This window comes from Macrobrachium rosenbergii, chromosome 4, assembly GCF_040412425.1.
Source record: "Macrobrachium rosenbergii isolate ZJJX-2024 chromosome 4, ASM4041242v1, whole genome shotgun sequence".
Lineage (NCBI taxonomy): Eukaryota > Metazoa > Arthropoda > Malacostraca > Decapoda > Palaemonidae > Macrobrachium > Macrobrachium rosenbergii.
The window spans coordinates 47320153-47333605 of NC_089744.1; the positions used below are offsets into that span (position 1 = coordinate 47320153).

General features: G+C 41.3%; 1 protein-coding gene and 1 pseudogene across 1 annotated transcript; both read right to left on the reverse strand.

The window, feature by feature from the left end:
• Nucleotides 1–1475: 1475 nt before the first annotated feature.
• Nucleotides 1476–3123, reverse strand: LOC136837456 (uncharacterized; annotated as a pseudogene).
• A 3877-nt stretch (nucleotides 3124–7000) lies between these two features.
• Arc1 (Activity-regulated cytoskeleton associated protein 1) lies at nucleotides 7001–7666 on the reverse strand. The gene has a single exon (XM_067102260.1). It carries the CDS (start codon nucleotides 7664–7666, stop codon nucleotides 7001–7003), a length of 666 nt encoding a protein of 221 aa, XP_066958361.1.
• Between the last annotated feature and the right edge of the window lie 5787 nt (nucleotides 7667–13453).

Below are 13453 nucleotides of genomic sequence, written 5' to 3' on the forward strand. Positions count from 1 at the left end.
CCATTTCACATATATTATGCTACTGCATTGTATTCATTAATCTGTCCTGAATCTCATGCAATTGGCCATATGTAGAATTTCCTGGCCTTTCCATTGATATATGTTTCATCACTGTATGTTAATCATGTCTCTTGATATTGCCATCTGTTTGTCTGCCGACAAACACAGATGTCTGAATCTTTTATCTCTGTTTTACCTGTCTGTGTGTAGACGCTACATTACCGCTCGCACGCGTCAATAACATCTTCGAAGATTCTGTACATTTATTTACGGGCTGCTCTAGAAGCAAGAGCCCGTGCTGGCACAAGGCCAGCTAAATCCAAAACAACAATGTACATTTATCTCAGTAAGGAACTACCAATAAACCAGTAAACACCCAGCCAGTATGTCACTCATACCTCAGTCCTTACACGTCTCCCCATTTCACATATATTATGCTACTGCATTGTATTCATTAATATGTCTCGAATCTCATGCAAATGTCCATATGCGGAATTTCCTGGCCTTTCCATTGAAATATGGTTTATCATTGTACGTTTATTGTGTCTCACAATCGCCATCTGTTTGTCTGTCTACAAGCACAGATGCCCGAAATATAATCTCTGTTTTGCCTTGGCCGTGTGTAGAAACTACTTTGCGGCTCGCACTAGCCAATAACAACTTTGAAGATTCTGTACATTCATTTACAGGCTGCTCTAGGAGCAAGAGCCCATGCTGGCACAAGGCCAGCTAAATCTGAAACAACAGCAACATGTACATTCATACCCATCTCACAGACTCATCAACATAGAGTTACGGGCTGCTCTGGGAGCAAGAGCCCGTGCTGGCACAAGGCCAGCTAAATCTGAAACATGTACATTCATTCAGTAAGGAACCACCAATAAACTAGACTACACCCAGCCAGTATGTCACTCAATACCATCCTTACACTTTCTTTATTGTTTCCTGAAGCTTCTAGGAAACATTCGAAAGTAAAGGGTAGGAAAGGATCACATTGTCGAAATATTTTATAAAAAGGTGTTTATAACTACATAATTGTAAGAAGATATATACAAAATAAATGTTAATATTAGAAGTCAGTATTGCGTTGATGATACTTCATCCAGACAAAACATAGTAGCTCAGTACATTCAGACATTCCAGTCTGTAATCCGTTGTATACTAGGCATTAAAACAAAATTTTCTTGATAATTATAGGTCCACAAAATGGATTTGAATTCGATACCAACTCCGCCTATAGAGGGATGAATAAATTTGTTTTTATTTAGCATTTCCCAACGTTCTGTGAGAGAGAGTGTAATTGTCGTTAGTGAGTGCTTCGGTTGTTGGAAGAGGGATGAGGTCGTTAGTTTGTTTACAGCGCTGTCTGTGTGTGGAATATATGTGAGGATTTTTCGGTTTTGGAGGCAGTTTTTGAGTCAGAGCTAGTGCCGGTCAGTCGTTTTTTGGTCTTAAACAGTTTGTTTGTGTGCTGATTCAGAGTTGTTGTTTTTCCTTGTTAGTGTGCTGTTCTTGTTGCTGTGTGTTCGTGAGTCGTGTGTTTTTCTGTTTTGGTTTGGTTTGTGTGGTTTTGTGTGCTGTGTTGGCGACCGTGGACGCCTTACTCCATCTTCCAGCAACCGAGGACCAGGGTGAGTGTTGTGTACTGTTTTTTGTGTTTTAAAATCCCGCCACACGCCCATTTCAGCTCTCACTCTGTCAAAGGCTACAGCAACAGTAACCCCTTGGCTTTGCTCGGAAAGGATTTTGCACAGTGTTTTATTTTATAATGAACCATCACGTTTAGAGTCCTTTTGAATGCTCGAAAAGATACAAGCAGTTTCTTTCAATTTTCTTTGACTTCTCGTTATTTGACAACTAACGAAGTTCTTCGGATCCAACCTCTCTTTTGGCCATTTACACAGGTGAAAGATGAATATCTTAGGCTTTTTTTTTTTCAAGTAAGAAGGACATTTAGATTCGCTGAAAGATTCTAAGATGTGGCTAATAGTTAAAGTTTTCATGTCAGAAGTAAGGAAGGACGCATCGGCCCCTTCCTCACTTACTTCATGACTGCTAAAGTAGAAGATGAGGGAGTCAGCATCATCCAGCATCTCCATCTGTCGGATATCTTCCAAAGCGCTTAAGGTCTCTTTTGCAGTAAGTGATATCTCCTTTGTAACCAATATCGCTGAAAACTTTGGCCAAGTTGTTAGCATCGTTTTCAGAAGCTCCATTTCCTAAATCTTGTCGGCCTTTGAATGAGCCATAGGTGAAGATAGATACAAAGCCTTTTGTTGTGTTCTTGATTTTTGGAGTCTGTACTACGCCGTTGATTGCTGCTCCTGCACATGTCTTTTCCATGACATACTGTAGATTCAAACATAAATGAAATCAGAATTGAAATGCATGAAAATAAGAGCACATTTCCAGCATTATAAATCTTCATATATGGAGGTGGAAATTGTGATATGTTATTTTCAGTAATAAACCTATGCAAATAAGAACAATAGTTGTCAGTCACTTGTAAAAGTTTGTAGGGATTTCAGATTTTACCAATGCATCCAAGCAAAAAGAAGCTTACCTCCAATTACTGTTCAGTGTGCCACAGCAATTCTGAGTTTTTAGAAGTTTACGGCAAAAGGATATTATATATTTCAAGGACAAGGCAGTTTTCTGTGTACTCAAAAGACAGGCATATCTAGATGGTGATAAATACCAAAGTAATTCCTCTTACCTTTGAAAACTTGTCAATTATTGATTTTCTGTTTAATGCCATGGCTAGTTCCCTTGGAGTACTAACTTTGAGTTCTGTGCCAAGATTCCTTCTTCCAGTTTTCCAGCACGATTGTCAGGATCTGCTCCTAATTTTAATAATTCTTCAATATGGTCAGTATCAGACCAAAGCACAGCAGTAAACAAAGGGGCTGCCAGCTGCAGAAAAAAAAAGAAAGATATATTGTAAAAAACGTAAAAAAAATCAGCATTTTCTCTAAATAATTTTATGATTTTTTTTTTTTTTTTTTTTTTTTTGCGGTTGACAGCATTTGGATCAACAGCATTTTGCATCACCTGGACGATGTCTTTCAGGCCATTCCGGGCAGACAGATGCAGCAGAGTACAGTTACAACCATTCTGTCGCATCCCTCCTTATAAACAACCATCCACCACCTTTCCCAATTAGAGCTAGAAGATTGAGTCGCTGAATATAAATAAATAAGTGCCTTTAATAGTAAAATCACCTCCTCCCTGGACAATGAATAAAATGAGAATTTGCACACACCTCAAGTATTTATCAAAAAGTAACTCATATACAACAGAACATCATAAACAGCATACAATAGAGCATATAAACCGAAAAGGTCCACATTACGCAATATATACAGATGGATCTAAATCAGAACATGGAGTGGGATATGCTGCAGTGTCCCAAGACAAAACTTATCAGTTCTCTCTTCCTAATAATGCTTCTATATTTACAGCACAATTGTATGGAATTGCATCAGCTATAAAAATAATAAAAGAATCATCATTCAATAATTTTGTGATTTTCAGTGATTCAAGAAGTGCTATAGAAACTATTCAAAGTTACAAATCAAAAGATAATATAGTACAACAAATTAAATTATGTCTCCATAAATTATATAATAATGGAAAAAATGTAGAAATATGTTGGATCCCTGCGCATGTAGGGATCAAAGGAAATGATGGTGAGACAAAGCAGCTAAAGCAGCAACTCACATGACAAGATCAAATGTGAATATCCCTGTTACTGATTATGCAACTCACATAAAAATGGGTATCGTAAATAAATGGCAATATATATGGGATGAAGAACCTGAAAGTAATAAACTGAAAGAACTAAAACCTAATGTTAAAAAATGGAGTTCATCATATCAGAGAGAGAGAGACGCACAAGTAATTTTAACACGCCTCAGAATAGGCCATACTCGTCTGACACATGGGCACTTATTAATGAGCAGCCCACGTGGCCCGGCTCCCGAGTGCTCAGAGTGCAGAGTAATAATAACGGTCAGACATGTGTTATGTGAATGTCCAAAGTATGACCGACAACGAATGTCTACTTTTGGAAATAGATCAGTGAAAGAAATTTTGTCAGAATCTTTCACATTCTCAATCATTCCAATTTTGATGTTCTTGAAGAACTGTAATTTAATTAACAAAATATAAAAATAAGTAAATAATAAAAGCATGAAAACCCTTTTAACATTTGAATTTTACAAAAAAGAAAATTTTTTAAAATTTTGTTTAATTTATATTTGAATTTTAATATACCGTTTTAGTATGTATGTAAGGAAGTCTGAGTAAATGTATTAATTGTATGAGAGGATTTGCCTATGTGCAGTTTTTAATTTCATTTTAATTCATTCATCTTTGTATCGGATGATCTATTGGGTCCTAGCGCTTGACTTCAGGCCTAGACCTAGTATTTTAATCAAATCCTTCGGGCCAGCCCTATGAGAGCTGAAAGTCAGCTCAGTGGTCTGGTTAAACTACTTTAATAATAATAATTTCCCCTCTCGTAGCAATTGCTTCATTGTCTTAGTATCTTCTTGAAATGCAATGAAACCCGTGTGCCGTAGTCAGTCATAAGGCTCTTCCACAGTTAACTTTATTACAGAACTGTGTGAATTCCTACCCTATTTGACAGAGAACTCTTGCTTTATAAGTAGCATTACAATTCTTTGTGTATGAAAATAAAACATCATGATTCTTGAAATCAGCACACATGTCATTTGGAACGTTTTTCTAAGGGCCGAACCGTGACATGACTAAAAATACTCACATGTCTCTCTACGTGAGGGAAGCGTTTGAGTTTCAACTTGGATAATCTCCTGTGCCTGCTCTTTGCTCTCATGTTTGTCCCTCCGTGGTGAGGATGGGAACACCATTTCTTGCTCATGGTTTTATAGCTGCCTTAATATAGACTCTTGATCTTATTCTTTCCTGTAACAGAGCTGAAAATTTAACTGATCCTTCTGACAAGCACTACACTAGACAGACAACAGTTGGCTAAATGTGATGACATAAATTATATATAAACGAGTTTCTATATAAACAAATGTCAACATGAAGGTAAAATAGAAAATAAGAAACCCGTCATGGTGGAATGCAGATGTATGCTAAATGTTTTAGGAACAAAAATGAAAGAAGCTGAGATGCAAAAAATATACTCTGGCGCAATAATATGGAGCAAATACAGGTTACAGTGGAACGTCTCCATTGAAAGAAATCCGGTTATCCATAAATACTTCTAGTCTAACCCTTAAAGGAATTCTTCCATTACGTACCAGGTCACTTACTAACAGGCAGAAAACTTTTCACTTAAAATATATTTACAATGAAAACGTCCTGTTGGATTTTCGACAAGTTTATTTAGAGAAGGAATCGCTTAATTTTCTTTATAGTATTTAGATTTTATTAAAATGGGTAAAATACACATTACTGGATATCTAAAGTGATGGGAAGAAAAGAAAATGTGATGAATTAAGTAATGTTTTATGGTGAAAAACATATGTGACAGCATTTGTTCTTTGGTCATATCTCCTATACGTCATTTTTTTTTAAATAATGCATTTCGTTTCAAGTGATTATCCTTTTACTCAAAAGATGCAAGACCTCAGAGTCAATACTTAAAATATTCAGGAGCTTCTGTTATCTAGAATTCTAGATGAAGAAGACACAAACTCACTATAGTCAACTTTTTCAATAATTCCTTCCAATTCTAGTCTTTTAAGTTCTGCATTCACAGCTTCCCTGATTGCATAAGGAACTGCCCTCGCTTTATAAAAGATTGGTTTTGCATCCTTTCTTACACGAATATGAGCCTTTATATTCTTGGCTGTACCCAGTTCACCATCAAAGACATCACCATATTTCCTTAACAGTTCTTCTAACTTTGAGGTTTTCAGAATACCAGAATGCAGATGATTTACAGCTAACTTTTTCCAGTCAAATTTCGCAAAATGCAGCCAGTCCCTACCGAATAAGGCAGGTCCATTCCCCTGTACCACATACAATGGCACTTCCTCCACTCTGTGTCCATGAACTTCCATAGTTACGTAGCATATCCCGACGGCTTCTATTTTTTCTCCCGTCATCGTTTTCAGCACAATATCGCTGGATTGAAGTGGATGGACACAAAACTCAGATAGATCCTTCCTGAATTACTTTATTTTTAAGACTAACTTATAATGATATACAGTTTAAAAGAAGACAAAATAGTTAACAGGGTAGTTATGCTTAATGAGTAGTAAGTATCTGTAAACACAAATATAACCTCTGGTTATAGGTAGTTATAAACATAAATACCTAACACCTTTTCCCCTCGGGAAAAGAATGAAAGATTAAAGCAAATAAAAGGATAAAGCAATCAATAATTAAATGGTGGCATAGCTTTGAATAAATAATACAAAACATACATAATACTATTAATCATTTTACATTCTAAAATAGTCAGGTGGTCTACTTTGCCTGGTAGACCTTCGAAGTTTTGGTAATTCAGATATCGATCTATCAGGTGAGTCATCAGAAGTTTTACCATTTTCACTTCCCGATATTTTTTCTGCAGCTGCCGCCTCCTTTTCTTCTACATTTGGGATTTCATTCTTCTCTGCACCTGCAACTGCATCGCCTAACTCTTCACGAGTATTTATGAACTCTTTTGGTAATGGCGGGTCTGGATAGCTGACCAACTCTGAAAAATATACTCTTCACTTATCAGTGACACAGAAGCTCCCGTGTCCAATTCCATATCAATTGGTATCCCATTTAACTTAACTTTCACTATTATCTCTGGAACCTTATTATGTCTTGCTTTCATTTTCTTAACACAGTATTTCATTGTATGCACCAATTCATCCTGTAGTTTGCACTCTGTAGTTTCTTCTTCCGAGCCGCTAGTCTCCTCCTCTGCCATGTTGATCGTCGATCGTTTCCTTCCTTGTCTTCCATATTTCCAATTTCGATTGACCGTGGTATGATTTTCCTTCGGCACATTCTACGAAGGTGTCCTTTTATGACACCCATTACACTCAGTATCCTTATGGAAACAAACATCAGCCTTATGGTTTGTCTTCCCGCAACGGTAACACTCAAGGAGAGAAGCTTTCGGCCCAACAACTTTTTTTACCTCCTGAGTTTGACCCTGAATCTTCGTGACGTTTTCATCCGCCATTTCCTGACTTAGCGCAATCGAAAATGCTTTCTTTAAGTCAAGCTCCTGTTCACTTAATAGTTTCCTCTGTGCCGAGCGGTTGGCCAATCCAATAACAAACAAGTCTCTTAAAACTTCCTCTTGAAAAGCACCAAACTGACATGTTTCCGCCAATTTCCGTTGCTCCGTTGCGTAATCAGTGATGGATTCTCCTGGACGTTGTTTCCTATTGTAAAACTTGAAACGTTCAGCTATCAGGATGGGTTTTGGGTGGAGGTGATTTTTCAAAAGCTCAGTAAGTTCTCGATAAGTCCTTGATGAGGGCTTATTAGGGGCAAGCAATGTTTTCAGAAGTCCATATGTAGGAGCGCCAACGGCGCTCAAGAAAACTGCCCGTTTCTTATCTTCCTCTGTTATGTCATTTGCTAAGCAGAACTGATCAAACCTTTCGACATAATCTTCAAAGTCCTCGGATTTGTCATATGCTGCTATATTACCCAAATGCGCCATCCTTAATTTTCCCTTTCGTGAGTCAGTTCCTCGTCGCCATTGAAGTATATTTGGATGGACACAAAACTCAGATAGATCCTTCCTGAATGACTTTATTTTTAAGACTAACTTATAATGATATACAGTTTAAAAGAAGACAAAATAGTTAACAGGGTAGTTATGCTTAATGAGTAGTAAGTATCTGTAAACACAAATATAACCTCTGGTTATAGGTAGTTATAAACATAAATACCTAACAGTATTTAGATTTTATTAAAATGGGTAAAATACACATTACTGGATATCTAAAGTGATGGGAAGAAAAGAAAATGTGATGAATTAAGTAATGTTTTATGGTGAAAAACATATGTGACAGCATTTGTTCTTTGGTCATATCTCCTATACGTCATTTTTTTTAAATAATGCATTTCGTTTCAAGTGATTATCCTTTTACTCAAAAGATGCAAGACCTCAGAGTCAATACTTAAAATATTCAGGAGCTTCTGTTATCTAGAATTCTAGATGAAGAAGACACAAACCTTTGAATCTGTATCCCAACTTGGTGCCATTGTCCTCCCGTCGCCACAACAGAGAGAAAAAGCACCTCTGGCCTAGACGATGAAAAGTGCGGCACAGACAAAAGGTCACTTAATCGGGAAGACTCCCCAGTGATGACTGTAGCGGCAACATGTTGTTGTTGTTTTAGATTTAGCTGGCCTTGTGCCAGCACGGGCTCTTGCTTCCAGAGCAGCCCGTAATGACGCAACAGTCTTCCGTTCGTATATATATACAGTACACGACTCACGAGCGAGGAGAACAGGCAGCAGCCTGATCAGTGTTCCTCCCTCTGCGCGTTGTCATGGTTATGACGCATTCTTGATGAAAGTGTGACGTCACTGACTGTGCCAGCAAGCTCTCTCTCGTGCAGGTTGAGTCAAGTAAAATGTAAACCTGTAATCATACGTCCTCCGGCTTATTCATGAATTCTGGACAACTTCTTTTAATATCCCAAAGAGCTATGATCTCGAGAGTTGACGGCTACGAAATTCAGTAACTTTACATTGCAAAATCTTTGTGACAGGTGAAGTCGGATATCATCGGTCCACCAAACGCAGCTTTGGGATGCAGAGTACAATATACCTTTCCAGAATATTTATTAGTCTCTCTCTCTCTCTCTCTCTCTCTCTCTCTCTCTCTAGGGATGAACAATACAATTTGCCTTTCTTGCAGATATTCATTACAGTTACTCTCTCTCTCTCTCTCTCTCTCTCTCTCTCTCTCTCTCTCTCTCTCTCTCTCTCTCCTGAACAGTAATCTTTTGATATATTTATGTATGGTAATACATACATGAGACCTGTTTCTTACCCAATATGGTATTAGGTTTAGTTACGCTATTGATTTTCCTTATCGTAAATTTCCAATTGGCTGGTAACAGCCAGACGAGAATTAAATTCCTATACCCTTTTTATGTGCTTTGTTCGTGTTAAATGTCATGGACGTATATTTGCATATTAATGAAATTTGTAAGATAGTATACTTATCTCTAATGCCTGGCGAGATTGAGAAATGAAACAGAACCATATCTGTTTTAGAATGGCACTTACTTTATTTTGTCGGAGCGACTGTGGCGCTGGTGGCACCGAGAGACGTTTTTTTGTAGAGGCTAAACCGCTCACCATGAACGTCGGTATTATTATTATTATTATTATTATTATTATTATTATTTGAAGGGAGTAGATCCTCTTTTAAACAGGTCTTGTTAAAAAGGATGGCTGTATTATGCGAATTTATCTTCTACAAAGTCTTTTCTATTTTCCTTATGATTTGCTTTTCGGGCTCAGCGAAGTTAGTCTGCAACTGGCCGATATTCATATTGGAAAAAGGATAGTGTGTGGAATGCGGGAAGTCTTTTATTGAAATGTCCAATCAGAAATCCTTCGTCGTCTGGATTCAGGTTCTATTTCAGGTACCGTCAACATGTTTCGACCAGCTCGTTGGTCATCCTCTGGATGTGGTTGAAGAAGATCTGGAGAAAAAAGGCGCTTGGGTCGGTATTTATAGGGGTGCCTTGATCGGTGCTGAATTATGATTGGCTGCCCGGGGCAGGTCATCTCGGGCGGAGCCTTCTCTCTCACGCTGATGTTCAGGGCTCGTCTTGCGTGCGAGCGACATTGTAGTGCTGGGAATGAATGGGAGAATTTCGATCCTCAGATTCCGAATTTTTATTCACTCGTTCGCTATGGGGGTCGCTCGGTGTAGGTCTCCTGGCGGTCATGGGGAGGAGAAAGGTTTCTTGCATAATGCTGAGGGTTGGTTTCTCATTCCCAAATGTTTCCAAGAGGCGCAGGCGGCGGTGGTTGGTAGTTCGGTCAATTATTTCCATGTTCGTGATTATGTCTTTTCTTGCTATTCTCTGGTTATAATTATGGGCGGTCCTTTATAGAAGAGCTCTATGCGTTCAGGACAATTTCACCATAAACATAAAGACGAACAAGCCCTCAAGAACATCATCGAGAATAATGTCAGCCATGTTGACCTCAACAAGAATATTCATCTGGTTATTTGTTACAAGAGCAAAAAGACGAGCAGCTTGGTAATGCGTAACAATCCTGGCCCCCCTCAGCAGGACCCCTTGAAGAAAACCAAAGTGGTATACCAGTACTCATGCCCCATCCGAGGATGTCTCAGTTCTTACATCGGTATGACCACCATGCGTTTCTCCAAGAGGATTTCCTGCCACGCCCAAGAGGGAGCCATCTTTAACCATGTTATCAAATTCAATGTCACCATGACTGTGCTCCCAGAAGAGGTGTTCAACAGAATCTCCCCATGGCTCGACGCGCACCTGGACAAGGTCACATATGTGGCCTTGAAGGGTAAACTCATCCAAACTTACTCCATGCCCGTGACTGAGAGAGTGCAGCGTGCACTCAACCTAATATCCCAGCCCCTCGGAGAAGCATCACCCAGGGAAACCTGGGACGAACTATGGGGGGGTTGGTAACACTGCCCGGCCACAACAAAAATGGGAGGAAGAGGAAGGTAGACTTAACGAGAGCAATCTTCCTTCGGCGCCTCACACAGGAAGTTAGGGGCCAGATAAAAGACGCAGACACCCTTGACATGGATGCCTTAGTCGACGTTGCCCAGAAAATACACGAGGCCACCAAAGCCTCGAAACATGCCGCCGCCCTTGCAGCCATTGCCCTGGGAGTCTGCAGCCTGACGGAGGAGAATGACAACAGCAAGGAGACATCAATGCCGTTTACAGGAAGAAGACACCATTCAGGGAACACAGGACATGGTCAAACCCGGCATGGTGCTTCTTCCATAGAAAATTCTGCACTAACACCAGAAACTGCAGACCTCCCGGTTCCTTTACAAAAAACGACAAAAGCAGCCACAAGTAACAGCAGTGACCACGAAATCCAGCTCCCCTCGACCAGCAGGCTTCTTCATCAGAGACGAAATTTCGAAACGGCGCCTGCTGGTAGATACGGGAGCAATGCAGTCGGTCTTCCCGCCATCTGAGGAAGATTTAGAAAAGATACCTTGACTCACTACAACCCCGCAGCCGCCCTCAGACTGACAACGGATGCCAACAACATCGCCTGCGGCGCAGTACTCGAGCAACTAGTGAATGGTGCCTCCCAATCCTTGGCCTTCTTCAACCACAAGTTTTCGCCAGCAGAGACCCACTACAGCGCCTTTGACAGGGAGCTGCTGGTTATCTACCAGGCCATGAGACACTTCAAGTACCTGCTGGAGGGGACCGAATTCACGATCCTAACAGATCACAAACCCTTGTTGCACGCATTTGCAAAGCCGGGAGACACTTGGTCTGCAAGGCAACAGTGACACCTGACCGCCATCTCCGAATTTGGGTGCACCATCAACTACATCCCTGGCAGGAAGAACTCAGTAGCCGATGCCCTGTCAATAGTAGAAATCAATTCCCTTCACTTTGGCATTGACTATGAAGACCTGGCAAAAGAACAAGCAGCAGACCCAGAGACGGCAGACTACAGAACAGCAGTGATGGCTCTTAAGTAGGTAGACGTGCCCTAAGGAAACTCAAACACAACTCTCCTCTGCGACACCAGCACGGGCCGCCCCTGCCCTCTAGTACCCACCTCGGGGAGGAGGCAGGCGTTTGACAATAGTCCACAGTCTTTCCCATCCATCAGGGCGCACAACGTGCGCCTCATGACTGACAAGTTCGTCTGACAAGGCATCATCAAGGACGTCCGACAGTGGGCAAGGAGCTGCATCCCATGCCAGGTGAGTAAAACATCCAAGCACACAGAATCTTCCACAGTCAGGAGGAGCCAGATACCTCCTGACGATCATAGACCGCTCCATCCGCTGGCCCGAGGCAACCCCCATGGAGGAGGCATCAACAGTGCCGTTTCAGAGTGCCAGACAGCACCATTATAGACAGGGATCCAGCTTTCCTGTCAGAATTCTGGGTCTCCTTGGCACGCCTGATGGGTACAACACTACACAGCACAACAGCCTATAACCCCGCAGCGAACGGCATGGTTGAGAGGGCACACCACTCTCTTAAGGCAACTCTCATGGCACGTTGCACCGACGAAAGGTGGAAGGAACAGCTCCCCTGGGTCCTGCTGGGTCTCCGCACCACACCGAAAGCAAATGACAATGCCTCCCCTGCTGAGAAAGTCTACGGGGAGACACTGGCCGTTCCCAGAGAATTCTTCCTGCCGTCGGCCGACAGCGCTGATACCCGCCCTCCCGAGGTTGAGGGAACTCGCACAGAAGTTCGCGCCCTGTCATAAGAACTTCACTGACAGAACCACCACCTACAGCCCACCCACCTTAGACTCCTGCGCCTACGTCTTCTTCAGGGTGGACGGCCATTGACCACCTTTAACCAGGGCCTACAGGGGGCCCACCGATTCATCATACCTCCTTGACATCCACGGGCATGAAGACTGGGTCACCATCAACAGACTGACGGCGGCATTCCTGTTGGACAGCGAAGTACACGAGGAGGCAGGCAGGTGCCCCAGAGTTCCCCCTCAGTACCTCCCTGCAGACACACCCGGCGCCCCACCAAAGCAGGGTCCGGGGCAGCCCAGGGGACACATCGAACCAACCCCAGATGTTGGTTCCACCCCACGCCCACAGTTCTCGAGGAGTAGGGGCCCACTCCAACTACCTCAGTGATTGCGTAATTAATGTTGTTTCATCCAATAATTGCTCCTCTAATTATTGTCTTGGTGGGGGGGAGTATTTGTATGGGCATCAAATCGCCTCTCCATTCTTGTGTTTTGCTCCTCATATGTACATTAATCACGCCATATATGTTACTTGTTATTATTTCAGATTCTTTATGCATCTCATTGTATGCATCATTGTACGGCCTTTCCACCAATATATGTATCTGCCTTTTACATGTTCTGTAACACATTATATATGTCTTCTTATGCCTGTTAACAAACACAATTTCTGTATGGATGCAGCAGGGCCCTCAGGTTGCCTGCTACCTTTCTGTCCACTTTCCGCATTATAAACACCTATCGAGAATAATAAAGAATCAGTCTTTCACTTCTGACATTTCTTGAACCTCACAAGCCCTGTAACAAATTGTTTGCACAATGAAATAAATTCTTCCCGTGAGCAAGTGCAGAAAATTTTGGCCAAAGCTGTAACGTCTGCATACTTTGAGCATGCGCGCGAGTGTGAGGGAGAGAACAAAATAATAAGATAAAATCAACAAATCCTCAGAGACAAGTTTTCACAGCTGAGATCTGATCAATGAGAGTCCTGTTGGAGCATGTGGCC